This window comes from Chaetomium tenue (assembly GCF_020726465.1).
Source record: "Chaetomium tenue strain MPI-SDFR-AT-0079 chromosome Unknown F5144scaffold_1, whole genome shotgun sequence".
Classification (NCBI taxonomy): domain Eukaryota; kingdom Fungi; phylum Ascomycota; class Sordariomycetes; order Sordariales; family Chaetomiaceae; genus Chaetomium; species Chaetomium tenue.
The window spans coordinates 5,329,401-5,350,801 of record NW_027117329.1 but is presented as its reverse complement, the minus strand read 5'-3'; the positions used below and the strand labels follow the sequence as shown (position 1 = coordinate 5,350,801).

Below are 21,401 nucleotides of genomic sequence, written 5' to 3'. Positions count from 1 at the left end.
CAGTACAAGAAATATAACATAGGAAGTTATAATCTCGAAACACATCGACTCGCTTTTCATCTAGGAGTTGGGGATGAATATTCTAGGGGCTGTGCAGTCTGAGAACCAAGCATTGTATTAGTTTAGTCATTGTTGACAGCTAAAGTAAATGTCTTCAAAGAGCCCTTGCCACAACTGTTGGGGTATCATGTCATTTTAACCTTAATCCAACTCTAACTTCCCAATGGAAGACAAATAAACTTGTTCAGGAGCATATCAACTTTACTAGGACGCCAAAAGAAAAACGAATTCCAGGTGTAGGTGCCGCCGAAACCTTCGACCACAGGAAGAAAAGAAAGCCATTTGGAAACCCAAATTCGGCCTTTTATTTGATTCGGTTTTCTTTACCTCTTCTTTTTCTTCATGTTCTTTTATATTTTCTCTTTTCTCGGTTCTCTTTTCTCGACTTTCAAGTTCGGCTTTTTATTATTATTATCAAAGTGTGTCTGTCAACGCGAGAAGTGACGCGTGGCCTGCAGTCTTGAGGTTGCTGTTCTTGACGGCACATCCCAAACTTTCCCCCAACTTCATAACACATCCCAAACTTTCCCCGACTTCACAACACAACGCAGGCCATCATCATCATCACAAGACATGAATAAGCCGAGTTTATTTCAGCTGAATACGTAGAGCAAGCTACCACAGATTATAACCCTAACAGGCACCACAATGCACCACCCCACGTCCATATCCCCCGGGGTATTTAGTTTTCCGTTCCCCAACCCTCCCTTCCCCAGTCCACCCACCGTCTACCGTCCTCAACACCATGACGCCTTGCCTTCCAATGCTCACGACTCAGAGCTTAATGGTCTGACCCGAACGCGGAAGACCAGAATATAGCAAAAAGCAAGAGCATAACAAAAAGAAGAAAAAAAAGCAGCAAAAGAGTGTAGTAGAGCCAGCCGTCCCATCAAAGGCCGTCCGTCCATAGCTGCAAAGCGAGATCAGCCCACCCAAGATCAAGATCTCTTCCCACCACCCACCTCCCATCTCCCATCTCAACCAACGCCCCAGCACAAGCTACCCCAAATCCTGCCTGCCCACCCATCCACCCACCAGCTCATCCATATGCCCAACCACAACACAACACAATAACAACAAACCAACCCTAAGCCCCCATACCCACCAACCAACGAGGGCTATCCCCCCACCAACCACCAAGAAACGCAGCACAACAACAACAAAAACAACAACAACAACCACCTCACCTACCTACCTCTTTAGCCCCCCCTCCGATTCACCATCACCGTCACAAAAACCGCCAACGCCACCAACCACACCCCCGAAAACACCACCCCCACCACCAACGTATTCCGCCGCTGCCGCCGCGTCAGCGAGCCCGTCTCGCCACGCGTGTACCACGACAGCGCCGAATCAAACGTGCCGCGGTAGACGAGCAGGGCAAAGAAGGGCACGACACACAGCACGCACATGGCGTAGTAGTAGGCCTGGCGGCGCTTGCGGGCCTCCCAGGAGAGGTAGGCGGCGGCGTCGGCGTCGGCATCGTCGATGGCGGTGGCGGTGGATGGGAAGAAGGCGAGGGGCCCGCCTCTGTCGCCGGCAGAGCTACCTCTAGCGCTGGCTTCCATGGCGGCGATGGTGTGCAGGTCGGCGGTCATGGTCTTGCGGACGTTGCTCATGGTTAGGTTGACGGCGCGGGCGGTGTTGCGCTCGTCGCGTGCGATGAGGCAGGGCGGGGTCTCGAAGACGGATTGGTTTCCCGGTCCTAGGAAGGAGGCGTCGCTGCTAGTGACGGGCTCGAAGGGAGGCCGGAAAAAACGCGAGAGGGCGGAGTGGCCTGGGGCGAGCGGGGTTCCGCTTTTGTAGGAGGTTACGTTGGAGATGCCGCGGTCGTGGCCGAGAACAATGTGGTCTGTTACTGGTCAGCATGGAGGATGGAAGAGTTGATGGGAGAGACATGGTTGGGTTACGTACCCTGCGAATAGTCAGAATAACCACGATGGGTTCTCGAGATACCCAGAATGCTGGCAGACGTGGGGCGGCTGGCATGAGCCGGAATGGGCTTGGTGATCTGAGGTGTGGGCGGCGTGGTTCTTTGGGTTGTCGCCCTCGACGCGTCTATGCTGCAGTTTTTTTGAGTGGTAACGGTGCAGTCGTCGTCGTTCTGGGCCCCAATTGCCTTGCGCCTAGCGGCCTCTTGCAAGCTGATCAATGGAAACGTGAACAGAGTGGGCGATTCAAAGTCACGGGGAGATTGGGCAGAAAGAGTCGCGTGTCGGTTCTTGACATGGGCCGCAGTGGGCTCTCTGGGGATAGGAGATGCCAGTAATTCCTTGCTGCTGTTTCGCACATGCTGCTGCCCACTTCCACCTCCAGTGGCAGTAATTCCAACGTGATTTTCCTGCCTCGGAATTGGTGTCATACTATTCTGATCTGGGCTGCTGGCAATTGGGGTATTGTCATCCTCCTCAGGCTGCTCTGAATAAGTAGACGAGAGCGACTCCAGCGATTCGAATCTGGATCTGGACCACTGTTGGCCGAACGATTGATCCCGACGCTGTGCGAGCTTCCTCTCATTGCGGGACCGAATCGAGGCACTCAGCTTTTCTACCAGGGCACTCCTAGCTGAGTTTGCGCTGCTTCCAGTCGTCGTATCGGTAAACTTTCGGATGGGATCATGAAGATAGCCGTTGACGCGGTGGATGCGTGGCTTCGGGAGAAATACCGGGCGCCTGGTGTCGTTCAGGGACCGAGGGTAGTGAGTGTTGTGCATGTGCTCAGGATCATGGTGCTGTAGAATCCTTTCCGTGGACGACGAAAAGGCATCAAACTGAGGCACATGGATGCTGCTAGTATCGGAATAGTCTGCGATGCTGCTCCCTGTGACCTTCACTAACTGGCTTCCACTGTAGCCCGTGGAGGAAGCCAGAGCACGGTTGCTATCGAATTGGCCAAGGCTCGTGGCGACAGTCTCCCAATCGGCCCCATCGCTCATGAGGGTGTTGATATCCTTCCTACGGCGGCCGCCACCTAGCCCCTCGATATATTCACTTAGACCAAAGGTTCGCTGCACTGGCGAGTTTGGGGGGGCGGGTGGAGACCGAACACAGATCTTGACCTCGCGAGGGAGGTCTCCATCTTCCCAGTCATAGTCGACAGTAGTCGCGTGGTAGGACTGCAGCCCGTTGACAAAGGGGTTGTTGGTGGTTTGAGCGACGCGCGGAGTGTCGGGTTCCGGTGACAGGGAGTCTTGAAAGATACCGCTGGCCGATGTTGTGCTGTCGGTGCTCACAAAACGAAGTGCAGCACTGACTTCTCTCTCTCTGGAGGGCTGCAGAAAGACAGTGAAGGAACCACGGTCATACTTGAACGGGTCTTCGTCAGAGTCGGTAGACACTCCGTTGGACATCCCACCATGGCTGACATCAGCATCCTGGCATATTCGATCTTTCAGACTCTCATCGTCAGACTGAGGAGGCAGCCTGCCGTAAATAACAAAGTCTGAGTTCGCGGGGCCGGTGTTGGAGTGGACAAGCTCTGAACGATTGCCAGTCTCCAAGTTTGGCAAACTATCTTGGAAGCTGCTTGCCTGGCTAAGGTTGGCAGGCGCTGACATAGGCTCTTGGAGAGTGGAAACAGAGTGAATGGAGAGCGCGGGGCGGCTGAAGTTCTGCACAACGTTGAAAGAGCCCCTTGGTAAATTTGTTGTGTTCCCGCGCGTGCGGGACGGCTCGGGTAGAGGCGACTGGTGAGATTCATCACCTAGGTGGTACCTTTGCCAGAGACTGTTGCCTGGGCCAATGCTGGTTTTTACTCGCCGAATGTCGGGTGAGCGGGGATGTGGGCTCGCAAGATCTGCCTCCGAATGATAGAGGTGAGTGTTGCTCGGAGCCGCGCCATCAACGGCCCTGGGTCCTCGATTCTCCGTTGGGGATGTATAGTACTGATCAAAGATGTCCCCCACAGAATTGCCGGTCTCGGAAGGCTCTAGATCGCCTCGGTTTCCTTCTCTGGCGCCATTGTTTAAGTTGTTTCCCACAGAATTGCCAGCACTGGATGATTCGAAGCCAGAAACAATCGGAGAGGGTTCACTCGGGGTATTGGCCCATCCAGTGCTTCTGGATGTGGAGGGTCTGGAAGGTGTCAAACATCTCTGGCGTTCCGGGAGGCTGGGTTCGGCAGGTTCCATGTGCCGGACACTCGATAGGCTCTGGGCCGAGTTGGTTGGGCCGGAAGCATTGACAGCAAAAGAGTCGGCGGATGAGGAAGACCGTAGTGAGCTGTCAGAGATGTGATTCCCAGTTGTCGGTCGTGATGCCAGCCGCGAAGTGATAGCTTGGTGCGCCTCTCCTAGATTGGGAAACAGAGTACCCTTTGGCGTGATGGAGCGTGGGGTATTGTATCTGAAGGGAGGTGCCATGGTCATCGAGTCCTCGGTCGGGTTCCAATATTCTGAGTACTCATCCCCCTGCCCACCGCTCTTGCCCGACATGGTCACGATGCTTTCTACAGTTTAAGTTAGCGCCAATTTTGTCTGGATCTGGCGTGTTTGTGGCCAGTTTCGTACCTCTCGGAGCCTCTTTCACGAATTAACTGAACTTCGCAGATGGGTTCCAAAGGAAACAGTGATGACAGTCTGACTGCAGGTGCTCAATGGCCTTTTCTTAATTGGTAGAAGTCGAGAGATAGAGGATGGGTGTGATGACTGCGCCGTTGGTGGACTCAAAAGCGCGGGTCGGGAATGAGGAAATATCGTGAATTGGTTTGGAGTCGTGAGAATTGCGAGAATCAAGAGTTGGAGTGGAAAAGACAGCCATTGACCACCCAGACAAAATGTAATTGAGACGCGATGTCAACCAGTTAAATGGCGATGCTAGAAAAGAACAGGCCAGGAAGTGGTAAAGGAAGGAGTGAGAGAAATGGCGGGGTATAAAGGGTGTTGAGAAAGGGGGAGAGGAAGTGAGGGTTGTCGCACTTGGGGGGCAGGAAGACTGGGGAGGTTTGCCAGTGGTGTGGTGTTGTGTGATTTTACTCCTATTTCTGTGCACATTTCGAATTGGGAAGTTTGCTCTTACAAAGTTCAGACGGGCCAGCACTAGCCCATCTTACCTGCCTTGGTTTTTGATGCCCGTCTAGGGTTTTGATCCGAAGTTTAACAGCGAGGGGCTGCCAGAACTGATGATATCATCGGGAATGAGAACCACAAGAGCTTCGTCTGCAGAGCTCTCCATCTTAAAAGAAACTTCAATCTGTTTAGTATCCTATGGTGAGTAGAGTAGAACCTTTGAGAAATGAGGATGGAGGGGACTGGGCATACAGGAGATGAAAAGCCTTGCTCAAGTGATGGTAAGATTACTGCCTTCTTCACAGTAAGGACTTAAGTTTTGCCCTGTGAAATCGGGCCATGCATTAGCTTAGTGGAAAACCAAGTATCGTAAGCCAACCAAAATTTGATAAGGATGTCTGGCAGACACACATTCTCTTCAGCACAACAGCCCGAATGTTAACCACCATGGAGCCATCCCCTCGAGTTCATTCTGCTTGCCATAGTCGCTTGCATTAGAGATGATATTTAGCATATTTAAGCTTTATGAAGTCAAAAATAATTATATCACTGCCTATCTGAGGGGCTTCAAGTTCACCGAAATTCACCACAAATTTGGTGCTGTGACAATGTGTGAGTGTCTAAGTGGGTGTTGACGTTGAAAGAAGACTTATCAATGACTACAACTTGCCAAAAGCGGTTAGGTAAATGCCCCAAGCAAATGCGCCTTTTATCTTGCTCTGAAAAGAAAGGTCCCCACCCCCGCCCTGCGCTGCTGACTCCACCGATCATCGCGATTTCCCCCTTCAACCCCCGCCTCGAGACCCCCCACCATGTTTCCCATGCATTGGTTCCATTGCCCATGAGTGCCATCGAGTCCTGTGGAACCTGGCTCGAGCCTGGGCCTTCCCGCTGCTACCGTCCGCACACGTGAAGTTCGCTTGGGAGCAACATTCCTGAACCTTCCAAATGATGGGCCCCGCTGCTATCTCATGGAGAGGGGCCTAGACTGGGCTAACTGACGCGTATTTTCTCCCATTGTTTTACCAAGCAAGGTACAGACAGATCTTATACAATAGCATTATCTTTGCATCTCCCATGTTATCCTTGCCGTCGACAGCTTGATCCCAAAATCCAGCAACCGCCCCTTTGAAAGCTTAACGCCATGGACGCTCTCCCTGGGGAAGTCCTCCTCATCATCCTGTCGTGTAAGTGATAACTACAAGCTAGGCTGAGAGTGTCGAAAATGGTCAATGCTAATCGACCAAACCGCGCCCTGCTGCATCTGTCACAGTCCTCGACCCCCCAGAAATCACCAATCTCCAGCTCGTTTCCCGCGGCTTCTGCAGTCTCGCCCGCGACAATGGCTTCTGGCGCGCCCGCTGCCTAGAAGAGTCCTCCTTCCTGGAGACCCTCGACCGCCGCCGCCGCTACCACGGCCTCCCCGACGGAAACACCTCACAAACGGGCACTACCCCAACACCCCGCAGCAACGGGGGGCTCAGCCTCGGCCTCGGCACCCCCCCAACCAGCCACACCACCACCAACCCCAACAACGACGACACCACCACCAGCAACCAAAGGGCCCCCCCATCGCAGTACACCAACACCACAACGGCCTCCTCCGTCCTCAGCCGCGGCGAGCTGCGCGGGCGCGAGCGCGAGCGCGTGCGCATCCTGGCCAACTGGGACCCCTGCTTCCCCTCGGAGCGCGTCTCGTGGTACGACGAGTACATCCAGCGGCAGGGCCCCGTTGCGGTCAATTGGATGCAGTGCGCTTATGATTATGATTATGGTTACGACTACGACTACACTGATGGGGGTGGTGATGGCGGGAGCAAGGGGAGACGGCGCGTGTCCGCCGCCGACCATGTTGAGGCCCGCGGCGTGGCGCTGTACTACCCCGATGGGGAGGAGGCGGAGACGGTGCTGGCTGTGTCGCCGTTGGATGATGGGAGCGTGGCGATGTGGGATGTGGCGGGGACGAGGGGGAGGAGGGGGGCGATCGTGGCGCGGAGCAGGCCCGGGATACTGTTTATCGATGGGCCGGGGGCGGATAATAGTAGGAGGTCGAAGAGGATCGATTCGGGGGTGACCGAGTGCGTCAGCGTGGATAGTCGGCAGCATAGGGCTTTCTTTGCTGTGCAGAGCCGTAAGTGTGATGATGGCAGGGCGGAATTTCGAGAGAAGCTGACGATGGCTCGACAGATCTCATCGAGGTTGATTTGCGGCGTCTGTCCGTGATCGAGTGCGAGTCGTTCCCTTGGTCCATCACAGCTTTATCCGCGGCGAGCCCGACTGTTCCGCTCACCGTTGGAACTAGCCTTGGGATACATTTGCACGACTACCGGGCGCGCAAACCACCACGGAACGACCATAATGAGACCGTCGACGGGTTCGAGAAGATGGGCGCCAAAGAGTTCTACGAGCGCAGCCTGCGACAGATATTCAGCGACGACCCGTTGCCCCTTTATGCGTCGCTATCCCAACCAGGGCCGCTCAGCATCCTCCATCTCCAGCAGCCAGGCCAGGAAGCAGATCTATCAGATGACATCTACGTGGCGGGCCGGTTCTCCAACATCCTGCACTACGACCGGCGCAAGTTCCCGTCCATCCGGGGCTCGATCCATTCGGGCGGGCGGCTCTGCAGTATGACCTCCCTGCCCTACCCGTTCTCGACCCTCGACAGCGAGCTGCGACGCATGGGTGAGCTTTCACTGGAGCAGGTGGAAGCCTCCAAGAGCGCTACCGGCGGCAGGACATTGATCGCTTGCGGCGAGTACAACACCAAGGGATCGCTCGAGCTCTACGGCTTGGCACCCGAGGCACTGCGAACGAGCGCGGCGGGCGGCTTGCAAAACTCAACCTTCAGGAACCGGCAGACATCCTCCCATTCCAAGCTGATGTCGGTTGTGAACCACGGCACGCGCATCGCCTTCTCGGACGGGTCGGGCTACATCAGGTGGTTCGAGCGGGACGGCTTCACTGAGGTGCGCCGCTGTAAGATAGGCCACAGCGAGCGCAGCCACACCACCTCCATTTTCGAGTCGATGCCCGGGTCGGACGACATAGCGAGGAAGCTGCTCCCGACGCGGCCAGCCGGCGAGGTTGGCCACGACGACAGCGAGAATGGAAGCGGACGGAGCAACAACAACGACCTGCTCTTTTGGACGGGCGAGAAGCTGGGGCTGGTCACCTTCACTGCGCGCCCTGGTTTCAGGTCCGAGGACTTTGAGGAGCGGGACGAGGATGCGCCCGACGCCGAGGCGCTGGCCGCTCAGAGCGACTACAGCGATATGATGCGGAGGGCGCTCGAACGGCAGGCGGACGACGTCAGGTTCGTGCGGAATCTGGGGCTCGGCAGCGGGATCCGGCCCACGTACGAATAGAATAGACCCGAGGCTCTGGCTGGGGCGGTTCGAGGAGGAACCGAGGAGGAGAGGAGAGGCTGCTGCTATGGAGCCACGGACCCTGACGATCGGCAGTCTGCTGGATGGACGAGGCGGCGACGTCAGCGCCGTTTGGGTGGGCGAAGGTGCACGTGTCCGACGCGGAATGATCGGAGCCTGCCAACGTCCAAATATTCGGTCCCATGGGGCCAAGGTACAGCGAATGACATATATACCCCCTCCTGCTCCTCCCCGTCTATTGTTTGTATGTATGCACGAGATTGTTGTCAACGGGCTAGGGTAGCTTCGGCTACGACATGAGGTGCATGCATTCCCACCGGTTTTGCTAGTTACAGGAAGCGGAACTCGTCCTCCCTGCATGGCATACTGAGCCTCTCAACAACCTTTGTACGAGCGCGTGGAGTGGATGTCGTCGTGGTCAGCCTCGGCGGAATCGGTGGGATGGGAGATGGCTGGCCTGTGGAACCACGGAGCAACGCCGAAAATTCGAGGCGGCCAATCCCCTCGGGGGCCGGGGACCTGTAAACCAATCGCCATGGTGCTGGAACGTCGTATCCGCTTTTCCGCATTTCCCCCCCAGGTTTCGTGGCTATTGATTGCTTCGGGAGGAGCTGCTGAAGCCTCGTTCTGCCGCTCGCACGCTTTTGGGTATGCGCAGTGGCGCGCATGAAGGGCAGAACACTTGCACGACTTGCTCTTGGCTATTTTCTGCATTTCCGATTTCTGCCATTCATGATTCAATTTGTGGTGTTTTGGTTTGTCAGGGCTCTTGTTGATGTTTTGCTCTGCCAAGACGATCACTGTAGGGCCCCGCACGGGCATTTGCCAGTCGCCCAGTGCGCCTGCCAGTTGTGTCTCTGATCTGATCAGCCTGGAAGTTCCTGGCAACTCACTTTTTCTCTCGTCCACCCATCACACACGCCAGACCCCATCCACCAAACTGCTGCATATGCGGGTGCACCATCCCCCCCCCCCCCCCCCAGATTCCCGCAGCCAGCACACCGCTGACTACGAAGGACGCCGAGTCGGACACGCTCTGCCCCCTTTTGTTGTTTCCCATCGTCTTGGCGATGTCTTTTCTAGGGAGTCCCGAGCTTCGCAGACCGCCAGTTCGGCTGGGGGGATGAATCCCGTATCCCGTGGTTCCAGACATGCCTGGGTCGGGGTGGTATCCCCCCGGTGGCACCCCAAACATCACACGGCACGAGCCAATATTTATTTACTGGGGGCCGGGGGAGAGTCGATGAACCAACCCGTCAAGCGCCGACCCTGTCGAACCTGTTTCTGAGAGCCCTTTGGCGCCTCATTCCTCAATTGGGCTTGCGTGTCAGGGCACATTGGCACACTGGCACGCTGGTCACTGGGGGAAAAGAAAAAAGGGGGGCTAGGCGCAATAAACGGGTTCCAGTGGCCAACTGAAGACGGGATTTGCGCCTGGACTCCTGCTTGGACTAGCAGCAGTGAGGCGAATTCTACCTTTATCTGGGTCCTCTAACATAGACACCTCCGGTCCGGGTCGCATTTCCGGGGACTCGATCTATCACTTTTTGCTGTTGCCGTTCCCCGATCTAAGTACGACGTTGCCGGTTGCCGTCTTGGTGCTTCCTGCCTGCTGTTTCTTCTTCCTAAATCGCACACTTGCATCCCTCCCCCCCTCCATCACCTCCTCTCCCAACCCATTCTCTTTTCTGAAGGAGGGTGTCACTGTCTCTGACCCCCCTGTGTCGCTGCCGTGTGTTTGATACCTACCTGCTTTGCTCTCCTGGGTCATAACTCTACTCCGGCTCCTTGGCCCTGGCATGAGAGAGACTCTCCCTGCCGCGTTTGTAACACAACCTCATCCCACGCCTTGCCCCGAGCATGTCCGATGGCACTACCGGTGGTAGGCGGGGACGATTACCCGCCGTTCCGTCCTTCGGGCGGTCCCTACTATCCGGCCAAGCGGCGCGTCATAGATGCCGTCGACAATGACCAGTCTTACCACCTTCGGCACAAACGGCCGAAATACGTTCAACAAGCTCAGTTCGCCGGCCCCGTCGCCTTCAAGGCGGTTGAGCCGCTACTCAACAACAACTACCCACCGATTCACCACCCCCATCCACACCATCCGCAACCTCATCATCATCACCATCCATGCCACTCACCTCACCGCTACCCTTCTCCGCGGCCTCATGTTTCCTCACCAGAACCAGCCAACACCTCTGCCGCCCCGGCGATGGAACGCACCGCCTCCGGCCACTCCATCCGCCCGGACGCAACCGAGGGGTGGGCGTTGACGGAGCTCCTAGAGGACCGGGAGGCCGCCCAGCGCGTGCGCGACCACCTCGCCAGTTTCCGCCGGCGCAACCCAGACTCCAAGCACGAGCGCATTCTCCGGAGTATCATCAACCCGCGGCCCCGGCGCCATCCCCACCCAGGCGGCCACTCCCACCGCCACTCACACTCCCACTCCCGCTCTCACTCCCGCTCCCACTCCCACTCCCGCACCCCCCACCACCACCTCCCCGACCACTGTACCAACAACCACAACACCAACAACATCGACAACCTCACTAGCACCACTCCCACCCCCACCAGCAACACCACCAACCCCGAAGACGCCGAATACCCCCTCGACAACGACGCCCTCGAATCCATCTTCTCCGCCGCCAACGAGATCTTCTTCAACGGCCGCCTCAGCCAGCGCGTCGCCTGGGACTGGTCGCACTCTTCCTCCGCCCGCTACGACAGCCGCGTGATCGGGACGACGGCGCTGCGGCGGGCGGCGGCGCACACGCGCGGCTTCGAGACCCTGATCGTGCTGTCGGCGTCGATTTTGCGCGGCGGGGTGTACAGTCGGCGGTTGTTGATCAGTACGTTTTTGCATGAGCTGATTCATTGTTATTTGTTTATTTGTTGTGGGTTTCGGGCGAGGTGGGAGGGCGGGCATACGGAGGGGTTTCGCGATATTGCGGCGGTGATTGATGAGTGGGTGGGGGAGGGCGGTGGGTTGTATTTGAGGAGGGTGGAGGCCGATTTGGATTTGTTTCGGTTGGGTGGGTGTGGTGGTGGTGGTGGGTGTGAAGGGGAGGGGGAGGGAGGGATGGTGGTGGATGAGAGGGGGGAGAGGGGGTTGGAGGGGGAGAGGGGGTTGGAGGGGGAGAGGGATGGGGGGAGGTTTGGGATGCCGCCACCGAATGTGTATCCATGTTCGGGCATGGCTGCGGAGCAGGAGGAGTATGCTGCTGCTCCTGGTTCTGCGGCTGCTATCGCGACGTTCCCCGGTCCCGTAACGCAGGAGATGGTGTATTTTGGGACTGGCGGCGGCGGGAACGGGCCAGTTGCTGGCCAGGAGGCGGTCTATTACGCCCGGGGCTCGCCCAGTCCGAGGCCCGGAACCCCTACCCGCGAGCTGGTGTACTTTGGGCGTGGCTCTCCGAGCCCGAGGCCCGGTACGCCCACCTGGGAGATGGTGCAATACAGCGACCGCGCTTTGAGCAGCAGCGGCAGCAACGGCAGCAACGTGTGGTGGAGGCATCGCCGAGCAGGTCGGCCTCTTTACGTTTACAGTGGCGACGAGTCTTCGCCGTCCTACGTTTATACGCATCCGACGGGGCAGAGGCCATGAGGTTTTCGCAAGGGTTCTCTGCCCCCCCCTTTTCACACACCGAGCATCGTTAGATTTGCTACACTTGTTTGTAACGATACTGCATGGATGGAGGAGGCCTGGTTGCATGGCGACGGCGTACAAAGATAGGCGGCAAATGTATTGGTTGTTAGCGTGTACCTGATATGTCCTGACTTGTGTTTGATCGTCTTTTTAGTGTGGTGGTGACCCATAGTTAATGAGACTTGGTAGACGAGCCGTTAGTTTGAGATGCCTGGCCGTGCATGGTTGAGGAAACAAGAGGAAAGGGCCCCAGCACCGGTCAAGTCGGGGTTCCTAGTCATCACGTTAGTTATCTGGTGCATATGTCTAGACAGATACCCATTGTTTAATATAATATCACACTTGGCCCAAAATATGATAGCTGAATCAGAAAGCGCCTCAACCTCCATGTATATATTCTGTGCTGAGCAAGGCCAAGCCAAACCCTTCTGGCACATCTACCAACTTTACCACGCCGTACAGCTCTAAACACTATCTCCAAACAATGACCCAACAGACTATTTCCGCCTACCCATTACATCCATTGCACCCGGCCACCCATCATCCAATATCATATCCATCATAACTTAATCATCCGCTTTCCCAGCCTCCACACCAACCGTAGCAGCGCCCTACGCCTCACCCATAACCGCACCCCCCGCCCCGCCACCACCCCCATCACCACTATACACCGCATCGCGACACAACAACGCCACCTTCTTGAAAAACCTTCTCCACTCTAACGGATCCCCCTTAACCTTCACAAACCTTACCTCCAAAACCTCCACCCCCTCCTCCTCCACCCCCACCAACCGAATCCGATCCACCAACACATCGCCATGCAACCCCTGCCTCCGCTCATCCAGCGTGCGCACCTTCAACGTAGCCACATGCTCCGCCGCCGGATCGGCCGCCACGGCCGGGGTGCGCAGCGGCAGGGGCACGTTGAGCTGGTGCAGGGCGTCGTGCAGCATCTGCACGAGCAGCGCCGGCGGCACGTGCGAGAAGAAGCGCGTGAGCGAGTACGCCGGCACGATGTCGCGGAACTGGCGCGCGTGCTGGGTCAGGGAGAGGGGTACGCCGGGGGTTTGCGAGAACTGGCTCATGGTGGGTTCGTCGGCGAGGGCGGCTAGCGCTGCGTTGAAGCTGCTGGTCGGGGGATGTCTGCCGCCTGCTGCTGCTGCGGCGGCGGCGGCGGCTGTTGATGCGGCGAGGGTGGAGCTGGCGAGTGGTTGGGTCGAGGAGATGGCGTACGTGCCGAGGGTGCGGGGGGGTGGGTGCTCGAAGTCGAAGAGGGCGTCGGTGATGGGGGTTTCGGGTTGGGTGGCGGGGAGTCGGGAGGACCAGTCCTGGCTGTGGCGGGTGTCGATTTCCATTAGTTCGGTCTGGGACTGGCGCTGGGATGGTGTGGGTTCGGCGCTGAGATCGATGCGCAGGGCGGCGAGCATTTGTGCTGCGAGGGCGATGGGATCTGAGACCTTGCCATCGGCGGTCAGGAGGGGGTTGCGGCGGGTGTACCAGGGATGCTGGCGGATCTGGGCAAAAGAAAACCGCTTGGTCGGCTCGATGTTCATCATGCCGCGGAGCAATGATAAAGCGTCACCGGGCAGTCTCCCCCAGAGCGCATCGGTGCTGCGACCGTTGTTCTTGACATATTCCTGGAATTCCCAACTCCCCGCAGTCGGCTCGTCCCAGGGTGTGTTGCCGACCAAAAGGACAAACAAGATGACGCCGCATGACCAGATATCAACCAAATCAGCGGAGTACTTCGCCCCGTCTGCTGACTTCTTCTCCTGCCTTGCACAGTCCAACACTTCAGGGGCGATGTAGGGGGGGCTCCCGCACATGGTGGTGCTCTGCTTCCTCGCGCCCTTGTACTCGAACATGGTCGCCATGCCAAAGTCGGCGAGTTTCAGATTGCCACTTTCCGAAAGGAGGATGTTTTCAGGTTTGAGATCGCGGTGGGCCACCCCCTTCGAATGCATGAAGCTGACACCACCGATCAGCTGCAGAAAGTAGAGGTGGGCAATATCCTCCTGAACGCCAACATCTGCTTCAATCTTGTCGAAGAGGTCGCCTCCCTCGGCAAATTCCATGGCGATCCATCTCCATACTGCGTCCTCGCCCGTGGCGAACCATTCAATGATGTTTGGGTGTTGGCCGATGTGCGAGTGCAACGACACCTCCATCGCAATCTGTTTGGCCGAGATACGGCCCTGCCTGACCGCATAACCCTTGTGTATGAGTTTGACGGCAAAGACCGGTGATGGTGCATCCAACGGTATTGCCTTCTTGATGCTGAGGAGTTGTTAGTGTGGGGTCGCTTAGGCGGGCGTGTAAGTGTGTAAGTGTGTAAGTGGGTGATGGGCAAGGGGGGGCATGGGTTGGTCTCACGATGCATATGCGCCCCTCCCAATTGTCTTGGAGACGATTCGGAAGGGGAGATCGTTTGGGAGAGGGTCTAGCTGCGACTGTTGCATTTTTTTAAGATGTTTAGTTGATATTCTCAAAAACGCGGCATGTGGTGTGCCTCCTTGGACTTCAAGAACGAGAAATAAAACCGCGGGGCATTCCGCAAAGTCAACAATAAAATGCGGCAGTTTGATGACAAACAACCTATTTGGAACAGAATGTGGAATTGAAAAATACACCAAGGCTCAGCGAGCTTGTTGCCTTGCAGCAGGAGCGGGTGGCAGAGAGCACTCACCATTGTGTCCATTGACGCGTTTGGGTCGTGATACGCGTGCTGGTCGCGTTAAGTGAATTGCGATTGATTGAAATGATCATGGCAACTGGAGACAGGGCAATTGTTTTTGTCTGAGTGCTGCAGGCAACAACGCTGGCTCATTGGGTGCTAAGCTGCATTAGGACCCCTGGAATCTGGGTTTGGCCAAGCCCCGCCCAGCTGGTTGCTAGAGGGGCTTTATTCGTCACCTAGGGGCTGGTGGGGGCAGAGACCCGGGTCTTGCTGTGTAAACATTCGTGCCCGAATTTGGAAGTGTTCTTTGACCCCGTTGCCGCCTTCCTGTCGCAACACCCCAACCATCGCTTCCAGGCCTAACAGAGGTTCAAATACCGCCCTTTTCAAAAGCTAGACAGGCGCTTGACGTCTTTTTGTTACAGGTACGGAGCTCAACACCTTTCCTACAACCCAACCCATCTTCATTCGCTCGTCGCCACCCTAGATATTGACCTACTTTCCTCTAGTATTGGTCACAGGCATTCCGCTTTACACTCTTCTTTTACACTCGTCTTTGACCTTCTTGGTCGTTACACCCTCGATTGGCCGTTGAACCAATCCCATCATGTCTTTTGCTGAAGAAAGTCAAAACTCGGCCCCTGGCAACGTCCCAGCCAACAAGCTCGGCGGCGCAAGGAAGGGTGCTGAGCCGGGCCAGAATGCTGCGAAAAGGTGAGTGTCCTGTGCCCTCCAATGAAGCTGTAATAGCCATTGGAAACCAGACATATGGCTGACACGCAACCTGGCAGGTTACAAACGGAGCTTATGCAGCTCATGACCTCGCCCGCGCCGGGGGTGTCCGCTTTCCCTTCCGCCGACGGCAACCTGCTCTCCTGGAGGGCCACCATCGAGGGCCCCGAAGACACGCCCTACTCGGGGCTCACGTTCAAGCTCAGCTTCGAATTCCCTTCCAACTATCCGTATGCCCCGCCCACCGTGCTCTTCCGGACGCCCATCTACCACCCTAATGTCGACTTCTCCGGACGCATCTGCCTCGACATCCTGAAGGACAAGTGGACCGCAGCATACAACATCCAGACCGTGCTGCTGAGTCTGCAATCTCTGCTAGGAGAGCCAAACAAGTATGGGATTCGTGACTTATTATTATTTGGGGAAGTTGGCTAACCCTTTCATAGTGCATCTCCCCTGAACGGCGAGGCTGCTGAGCTGTGGGACAATGACCCGACTCTCTTCAAGACCAAGGTTATGGACCGTCACAAGGACGTTGAGGACGATTGAACGAAACGCGTTGGGTCATGGGCTTGGCTTGGCTTTCCTAGGTTGTCATGGAGAACGGAGTTTGTTTTGAGGCTTTGCACCCCGCGGAGTATTGGTGCCTGGTTAGGATTGCATTGCCAGGGTGGATTGGTTCATGGATATCCCTTCATTTCTGCTAGTGGCGCAGGCTGAAGTACATCAAGCATTGGCTTTGAATGGACGTTTGGTTGTCCATGAGCGTATCACTCTGAAATAATCCCAGCGCATCACTCTGTTAAATCCCCTGACCGACCCCAACCCCTCGCGCCTTGACCGTTCGTCGAAATGGCAGTGGTATCGAAGGTGCCGTGCTTTACGAACCCATGTATTCGTAGTAGGAAGCTAGATGCCATGCGAAAACTCCGGAAAAGCCCAATGCCGCCATGAAACCGAACCACGGCCCAATCTCGATTTTCCCATTTTTGTTGTCTATCCTTACTCCTCAACGACAACGGTGTGCAGACCCTTGGGGTTCTTGACGTTGACGGCCTGCACGTAGCTGTAGAGCTTCTCCTTGGCGCCCTCCTCGTCGTTACGCCTCCGGGAGATGCGGATGCGGAGCCTGTAGCCAACACCCTTGACACCCTGCTCCCAAACCTTCTTGTTCAGCTGGGGATCCACGCGGACGTCCGAGGTGCCCTATATGCCAATATTGTCAGCCTCCTACTCTCTCTCGTCTGCCACTTGAAAAGCTTCGAAGCTTCAACTGGCTCGACCTGTGCGTTGGAATTGCCGCGTGGGTGTTTGCGGTCGGACGTACCATCGCCTGGGTAGCGAACGCCTTGATCTCCTTGATAGCACGCGGGGCCCTCTTCTTGAAGCTGACACCGTGGAGCTACATCAAAGGTCAGCGGTTTCCTCGGAATCCTGGCCGATCTGTTGCATGACATACGCGCTTGTGCATGTGGATGGTGTACTCGCGGGCGACCACGTCGGCGATAGCCGAGCGCTGGGCCTTGCCTTGGGGCTTCTGGGACGACATTCTGGCAGCAACTCGTTAGCGGGCGTTGAAAGTCGATATTTCGAATCGGAAAAATGTGCTGGATCGATTCGAGAGAATTTCGGGAGAGGGATTATAGGCGCAATTACGTACTTCGGCGACGTCTGGATCTCGTGCACTCGGAGTCGGTTGTGGTGTCGAGGAGTCGTCGATTTGGCTGGGGTTCGATAAACCTACCTCTGGCAATTTTGCACTTGTTTTTCCGCGAATTCTGCGAAAGTGCGGGCCTGCCCGGGCTCGGAGTCCTCGCGTAATTGCCCTAAAGTGGAATGGCGGCCTGAATTGGAAGCCCCGCTAGGGAGGTGTGGCTCAGCAGCCGTGGCTGCTTCTGGCACTGGCTGGCACTGCCTGAAGCTTGGCTGACAGCTGCCATCTTATTTGGATGGGTACTTGTAAAGTGTCTGCATTGAAACTGCCTTGAAATGAACGGTCGAGGCCCCACCCAATTTTAGCTGGAAGGTGCAGACCCACTCAGGCTCATCAGACATTCCCAAGGTTCGCATTGCAGGGGCAACCACGCCTCTTTGAGTGTTTGTTCAAGCTGCTCGGAGACGAAGCCAACTCAATTGTCACCGCTGCTTACCACAATTACTTCAATCGGTGCGCTGCGCGCACACTCACATTCTTTTCCTACAGAGCCAGCCGAAATTCTCCAATCTCTCGACCCCGCAAACCACCACACCAGCTTCGTTTAACAACATAACTTCGTGGAACACCAGTGCAAATTGCTGTGACCGCAAGCACCCGATCGCTGTCACGGTCCATTACGAGAGATTTCGGAGGCATATTTCGACGCGACTCGACTTCCCGATCGTTACCTTTCTCTTCTTTTTACCAACCAATTTATCGTCACACGGACCCCGACTTCAGTCAAGATGGCAGATCATGCTGTCGCGAGCCCTTCCCCCCAGCCCGACTACACTCGGAACCGGCTGCCGACACTCTTTGAAGTGCTCAGTCGGCGGACGCTCCCTCCTGTTGATCTGTTCTCCTTCTACATTTATATGAGGGATCAGCAGCGTTCAGTCGACTATCTCGATTTTTGGTCGGTCCGATTGATTCGATATGTAATGATGGTCAAATAGCTAACTCCAGTTCAGGCTCGATGTTGCACAACACATGTCGCTCTGCCGCCACTATGTGCGAGAGCTTCGTCGGTCTGTGCTAGTGAGCACACCCGATCCAGAAAGGGCCTCTAAGAGATCGTCGGGCATTCTAGAAGGTCTCGGAGACCTAAGCCATGCAGTTGCAGGACCATCGATGTATGCGACAGAGAAGGAAAAGGACCAGGATGCCCAGATGTCAGCTTTCCTTCGGGAAGACAGGGACCATCATGATTCTCCAGTCAGCAGCGATGCCAGGCAGAACCGCCCGAGCACGAATATCAGCACTCCCAGGGAGTTCAACACCGACTCGAACTCTCCCCCCCACGCGGTTGCCCGACAGGATGTTAGGGCCTCTGCAGAGAAGATTCTCTACACCTTTCTTCTCCCGGGTGCCGAACGCGAAATCACCCTACCAGGCTCGATTACTCAGGATGTCACGACAGCTATCGAGGAACTCGGAAGAGATGACCCGGAGGTGTTTGACGTGGCTAAGGACTATGTCTTCCAGGCGATGGAGCGGGATGCGTTCCCTGGGTTTCTCAGAATGAAGGCACTCGGAAACCTCATCCCCCCAACATTGATTATGCGCCTTATTCTGGGGCTTGTGTCCATGTTTGGCGGGTTCTGGGCTGCCTTCATCTTGATTTTCCTCAATGAGTCTCGGATGGTGAGGTTTTGGGTATGTGACAATTATTTTATTCTTGGTAGTTCATGGCTAACTTTCACCCAGCTCATCTTGCCTTTCACAATCGGTGTCTACTGCCTCGCTTCCTACCAATATTCCCTTGACCCGGTTCTTGCCCTTGTCGGCTTTAGCGAGTACACCCCTTTCAACTTTGCCCGGGTGCGGGAGCCTTACGTCCGAAAACTCCTTGCACGGCGGGCGATCATGGTCCTCACCGTGACGGTCCTCATCGATGCGGCGCTCTGTGTACTCTTTATTCTGGTCCCAGGCAAGCGGCTTTGAGGGAGCATAGGCTTTGAGCTCACGGGAGTTAGTGAGCCGGCCTCGCTCCCGATCTGACCCGCTATGCCGGGCTTTCTCAACCAGCAACCATTTTGCAGGAGAAACCAGCCAGAATTAGGGAAGCCTTCTTCGATCACGACCGTCATGATGTCTTGAAAGTCTTTTTTATTGCTTTCTAAGGGAGCCTCGGGCGGTGCAAGGACTATATAATTACAGGGGGCGCAGGGTAGAGGCAGGACTTTGCTGGGTGTTCAGGATACGGCGTGCTGTCAGCATTATTCATTTTCCATCATACTTCTTTCCGGGGCATGGGTGTGTTTCCATGGGGATGACCCCTTGGTTGCTTTTATTGCTCGATGGTTTCTCTCATCTTACTGGCTTTTGCGTTGCACCCGCCGCCGATGTACGGTTTACTACATATCCCAACTTCATGGGTCTTCCAGTAACTGGAGAGTTGTCACTCTAATAGAACTAGCTGCACAGAATCACATCTTGATTTCTCATTTGACTCCATAACCACATAACTTAGTTTGCCATTGTTCTTCGTCATCTCGTAATGGGGGCATAGTAAAACCATAAAGCCATCTTAATGGGCCCCAGCGAATGATGGAGTGTCTAAACATTCGCCCACATTTGCTTACTCGCCCACCTCCTCCCCTTTCTCACCTACATCCATGGCATCTTCTTCCACGCTGGCCCCATCGCCATCCATCTGCTCGCTGCCGCGCTTCTTCGCCGCCCTTACTTGAAGCTGCGCCGTGGCCCCGTTGTCGGCTGGGCCTGTGGTTGGCTCAGAGACGTTGGGAGTGTGGGACCTGCTGCCACCGCCAACCGTCAGCATGTTGTTCATCTCGCCGTTCGTGGTGGTGGTATTGGACAGGCTGCTGTTGTTGTTACTGCTGCCGCCGCCGCCGCCGGCGCTGTTGCTGTTGTTGTCCCGATGTACGGCTGGACCGGGGTCGCGGGTATGGGTGTGGGGGTCGTGGAAGTTGCGGGTGCTCTTGTTGCGGAGATGAGAGGTGATAGCGGCGTTGGCGTTGGCGTTGGTGTTGGCGGCAGTGGCAGCGGCAGCGGTAAGTGAAGGCAATGAGAGATGACGAGGGGCTTGCCCACCCTTTTCCTTCTCGACCAGCATCTCGATGTCACGCGTGCGGGCGGCCGCGAGCGCCGCGCGCCGGTCGGCGTCGGCGCGGAGTTGCGTCATCTGGCACGACAGGGATTCCAGCGTGGCTTCGCACCGTCCGGCCCAGGCTTGCAGGCTCGAGAGCAGGCCGCTGATCGCCGTGGGGGCAACGTCGCGGAGAGGGGAGACGCTGCTGATCTGCACGCGGGACGCCTTCGGGTTGAGCTGCCCTTTGATGAGGCCGGCGTAGATGGTGCTGATTACGAGCTCTTCGAGAGCTTGGCGGCTGGGGAGTTCGAGGGCCGTCTGGAGCGAGGCATAGTCCAGCGCTGGGGAGCCGGGGTTGCTGGTCGTGCTGTCTTTCTTGGCGAGAGTTAGGAGGGAGAGCTGGCGGAGCTTTAGGCGCTGGGCATCGTTGAGCTCAGGAAGGCCGGCGGTTGAGGTGTATGTGGAGTAGGTGCCATGGCTGAAGATTTGCAGGACGGTCAAGTACGGCGAGAACTCCTCGGATGAGCTGAGGGCTTGAAGTTGAGGGGTCTGGAGCAGCTCGGTAAAGATGAAGGTGTTCGGCGCTGAGGTCGCCCGCACGACCAGGTCGGCGGCAGCCCGTGGGGATGTGGCGGATTTGCTAAGAGCCAAAAAGGGCTAATGTGGTGATTAGTTAAATGGTCCCTTGAGAGCTCATCGGTTGAAGCTCTGCGACTATCGCCTTGAAAGGCGGGGAAGATGGGAATGATGACATACCTCGAGAGCATTAAGAGCCTTGGTCTGCTCCATCTCGATTGGTATGGCCTCGCCTACCACCTTAAACTCCGTTGATGCAAAATATTTACGTTCGATGAAGCCAACAACCGTCTTCGATGTTCAGGTCTTGGATCGGGCAAGTCGTTGTGCTGCTAGGCTACAGCCTCGCTAGTGGGGCTGCCCGATGGAGCTTGGGGTCTGCTTCTTGGGACACCGTGGGCAAAAAAAGCCGAACTCCAAGTGCACGAATAGTTAAGTGCCGACGAAACTGTCCACAACCTCCCTTAGCAAGAGGAACGAAAAGAAAGCCATTTGGAAGCCCAAAGTCTACTTTTTACTTTCCTCGATTCTTTTATTTCATTTATTTTGCTCGGGTTTTTTT

The 21,401-nt window shown here is 56.2% G+C and overlaps 9 protein-coding genes across 9 annotated transcripts; 4 read left to right on the top strand and 5 right to left on the bottom strand.

The window, feature by feature from the left end:
* Nucleotides 1-667: 667 nt before the first annotated feature.
* Nucleotides 668-1,265, bottom strand: F5144DRAFT_558168 (uncharacterized protein). Its single transcript, XM_066788064.1, has one exon. It carries the CDS (start codon nucleotides 1,027-1,029, stop codon nucleotides 835-837), a length of 195 nt encoding a protein of 64 aa, XP_066649317.1. The 5' UTR covers nucleotides 1,030-1,265; the 3' UTR covers nucleotides 668-834.
* On the bottom strand, nucleotides 1,145-4,713 carry F5144DRAFT_71521 (uncharacterized protein). The gene is made up of 3 exons (XM_066793360.1): nucleotides 4,568-4,713; nucleotides 1,975-4,506; nucleotides 1,145-1,912 (listed from the first exon to the last, which is right to left on the bottom strand). The coding sequence occupies exons 2-3, from the start codon at nucleotides 4,490-4,492 to the stop codon at nucleotides 1,260-1,262; spliced, it is 3,171 nt and encodes a 1,056-aa protein (XP_066649316.1). The 5' UTR covers nucleotides 4,493-4,506; nucleotides 4,568-4,713; the 3' UTR covers nucleotides 1,145-1,259.
* A 1,496-nt stretch (nucleotides 4,714-6,209) lies between these two features.
* On the top strand, nucleotides 6,210-8,433 carry F5144DRAFT_480014 (uncharacterized protein; the record flags this gene model as incomplete). Its single annotated transcript, XM_066785206.1, has 3 exons — nucleotides 6,210-6,252; nucleotides 6,339-7,196; nucleotides 7,322-8,433. The coding sequence occupies 3 exons, from the start codon at nucleotides 6,210-6,212 to the stop codon at nucleotides 8,431-8,433; spliced, it is 2,013 nt and encodes a 670-aa protein (XP_066649315.1).
* A 1,888-nt stretch (nucleotides 8,434-10,321) lies between these two features.
* F5144DRAFT_479810 (uncharacterized protein) lies at nucleotides 10,322-12,061 on the top strand (the record flags this gene model as incomplete). Its single annotated transcript, XM_066785192.1, has 3 exons — nucleotides 10,322-10,832; nucleotides 11,052-11,511; nucleotides 11,599-12,061. The coding sequence occupies 3 exons, from the start codon at nucleotides 10,322-10,324 to the stop codon at nucleotides 12,059-12,061; spliced, it is 1,434 nt and encodes a 477-aa protein (XP_066649314.1).
* Nucleotides 12,062-12,714: 653 nt separating this feature from the next.
* On the bottom strand, nucleotides 12,715-14,562 carry F5144DRAFT_480526 (kinase-like domain-containing protein; the record flags this gene model as incomplete). The annotated part of the gene is made up of 2 exons (XM_066785233.1): nucleotides 12,715-14,380; nucleotides 14,477-14,562. 2 exons carry the CDS (start codon nucleotides 14,560-14,562, stop codon nucleotides 12,715-12,717), a joined length of 1,752 nt encoding a protein of 583 aa, XP_066649313.1.
* An 825-nt stretch (nucleotides 14,563-15,387) lies between these two features.
* On the top strand, nucleotides 15,388-16,061 carry F5144DRAFT_543997 (ubiquitin-conjugating enzyme/RWD-like protein; the record flags this gene model as incomplete). The annotated part of the gene is made up of 3 exons (XM_066787278.1): nucleotides 15,388-15,494; nucleotides 15,572-15,904; nucleotides 15,959-16,061. 3 exons carry the CDS (start codon nucleotides 15,388-15,390, stop codon nucleotides 16,059-16,061), a joined length of 543 nt encoding a protein of 180 aa, XP_066649312.1.
* A 453-nt stretch (nucleotides 16,062-16,514) lies between these two features.
* F5144DRAFT_478998 (60S ribosomal protein eL31) lies at nucleotides 16,515-17,061 on the bottom strand (the record flags this gene model as incomplete). Its single annotated transcript, XM_066785132.1, has 3 exons — nucleotides 16,515-16,718; nucleotides 16,840-16,914; nucleotides 16,972-17,061. The coding sequence occupies 3 exons, from the start codon at nucleotides 17,059-17,061 to the stop codon at nucleotides 16,515-16,517; spliced, it is 369 nt and encodes a 122-aa protein (XP_066649311.1).
* Nucleotides 17,062-17,514: 453 nt separating this feature from the next.
* On the top strand, nucleotides 17,515-19,649 carry F5144DRAFT_524617 (RGS domain-containing protein). The gene is made up of 3 exons (XM_066786790.1): nucleotides 17,515-18,124; nucleotides 18,180-18,864; nucleotides 18,916-19,649. The coding sequence occupies exons 1-3, from the start codon at nucleotides 17,955-17,957 to the stop codon at nucleotides 19,150-19,152; spliced, it is 1,092 nt and encodes a 363-aa protein (XP_066649310.1). The 5' UTR covers nucleotides 17,515-17,954; the 3' UTR covers nucleotides 19,153-19,649.
* On the bottom strand, nucleotides 19,650-21,248 carry F5144DRAFT_503394 (uncharacterized protein). The gene is made up of 2 exons (XM_066786420.1): nucleotides 21,020-21,248; nucleotides 19,650-20,920 (listed from the first exon to the last, which is right to left on the bottom strand). Exons 1-2 carry the CDS (start codon nucleotides 21,050-21,052, stop codon nucleotides 19,790-19,792), a joined length of 1,164 nt encoding a protein of 387 aa, XP_066649309.1. The 5' UTR covers nucleotides 21,053-21,248; the 3' UTR covers nucleotides 19,650-19,789.
* Between the last annotated feature and the right edge of the window lie 153 nt (nucleotides 21,249-21,401).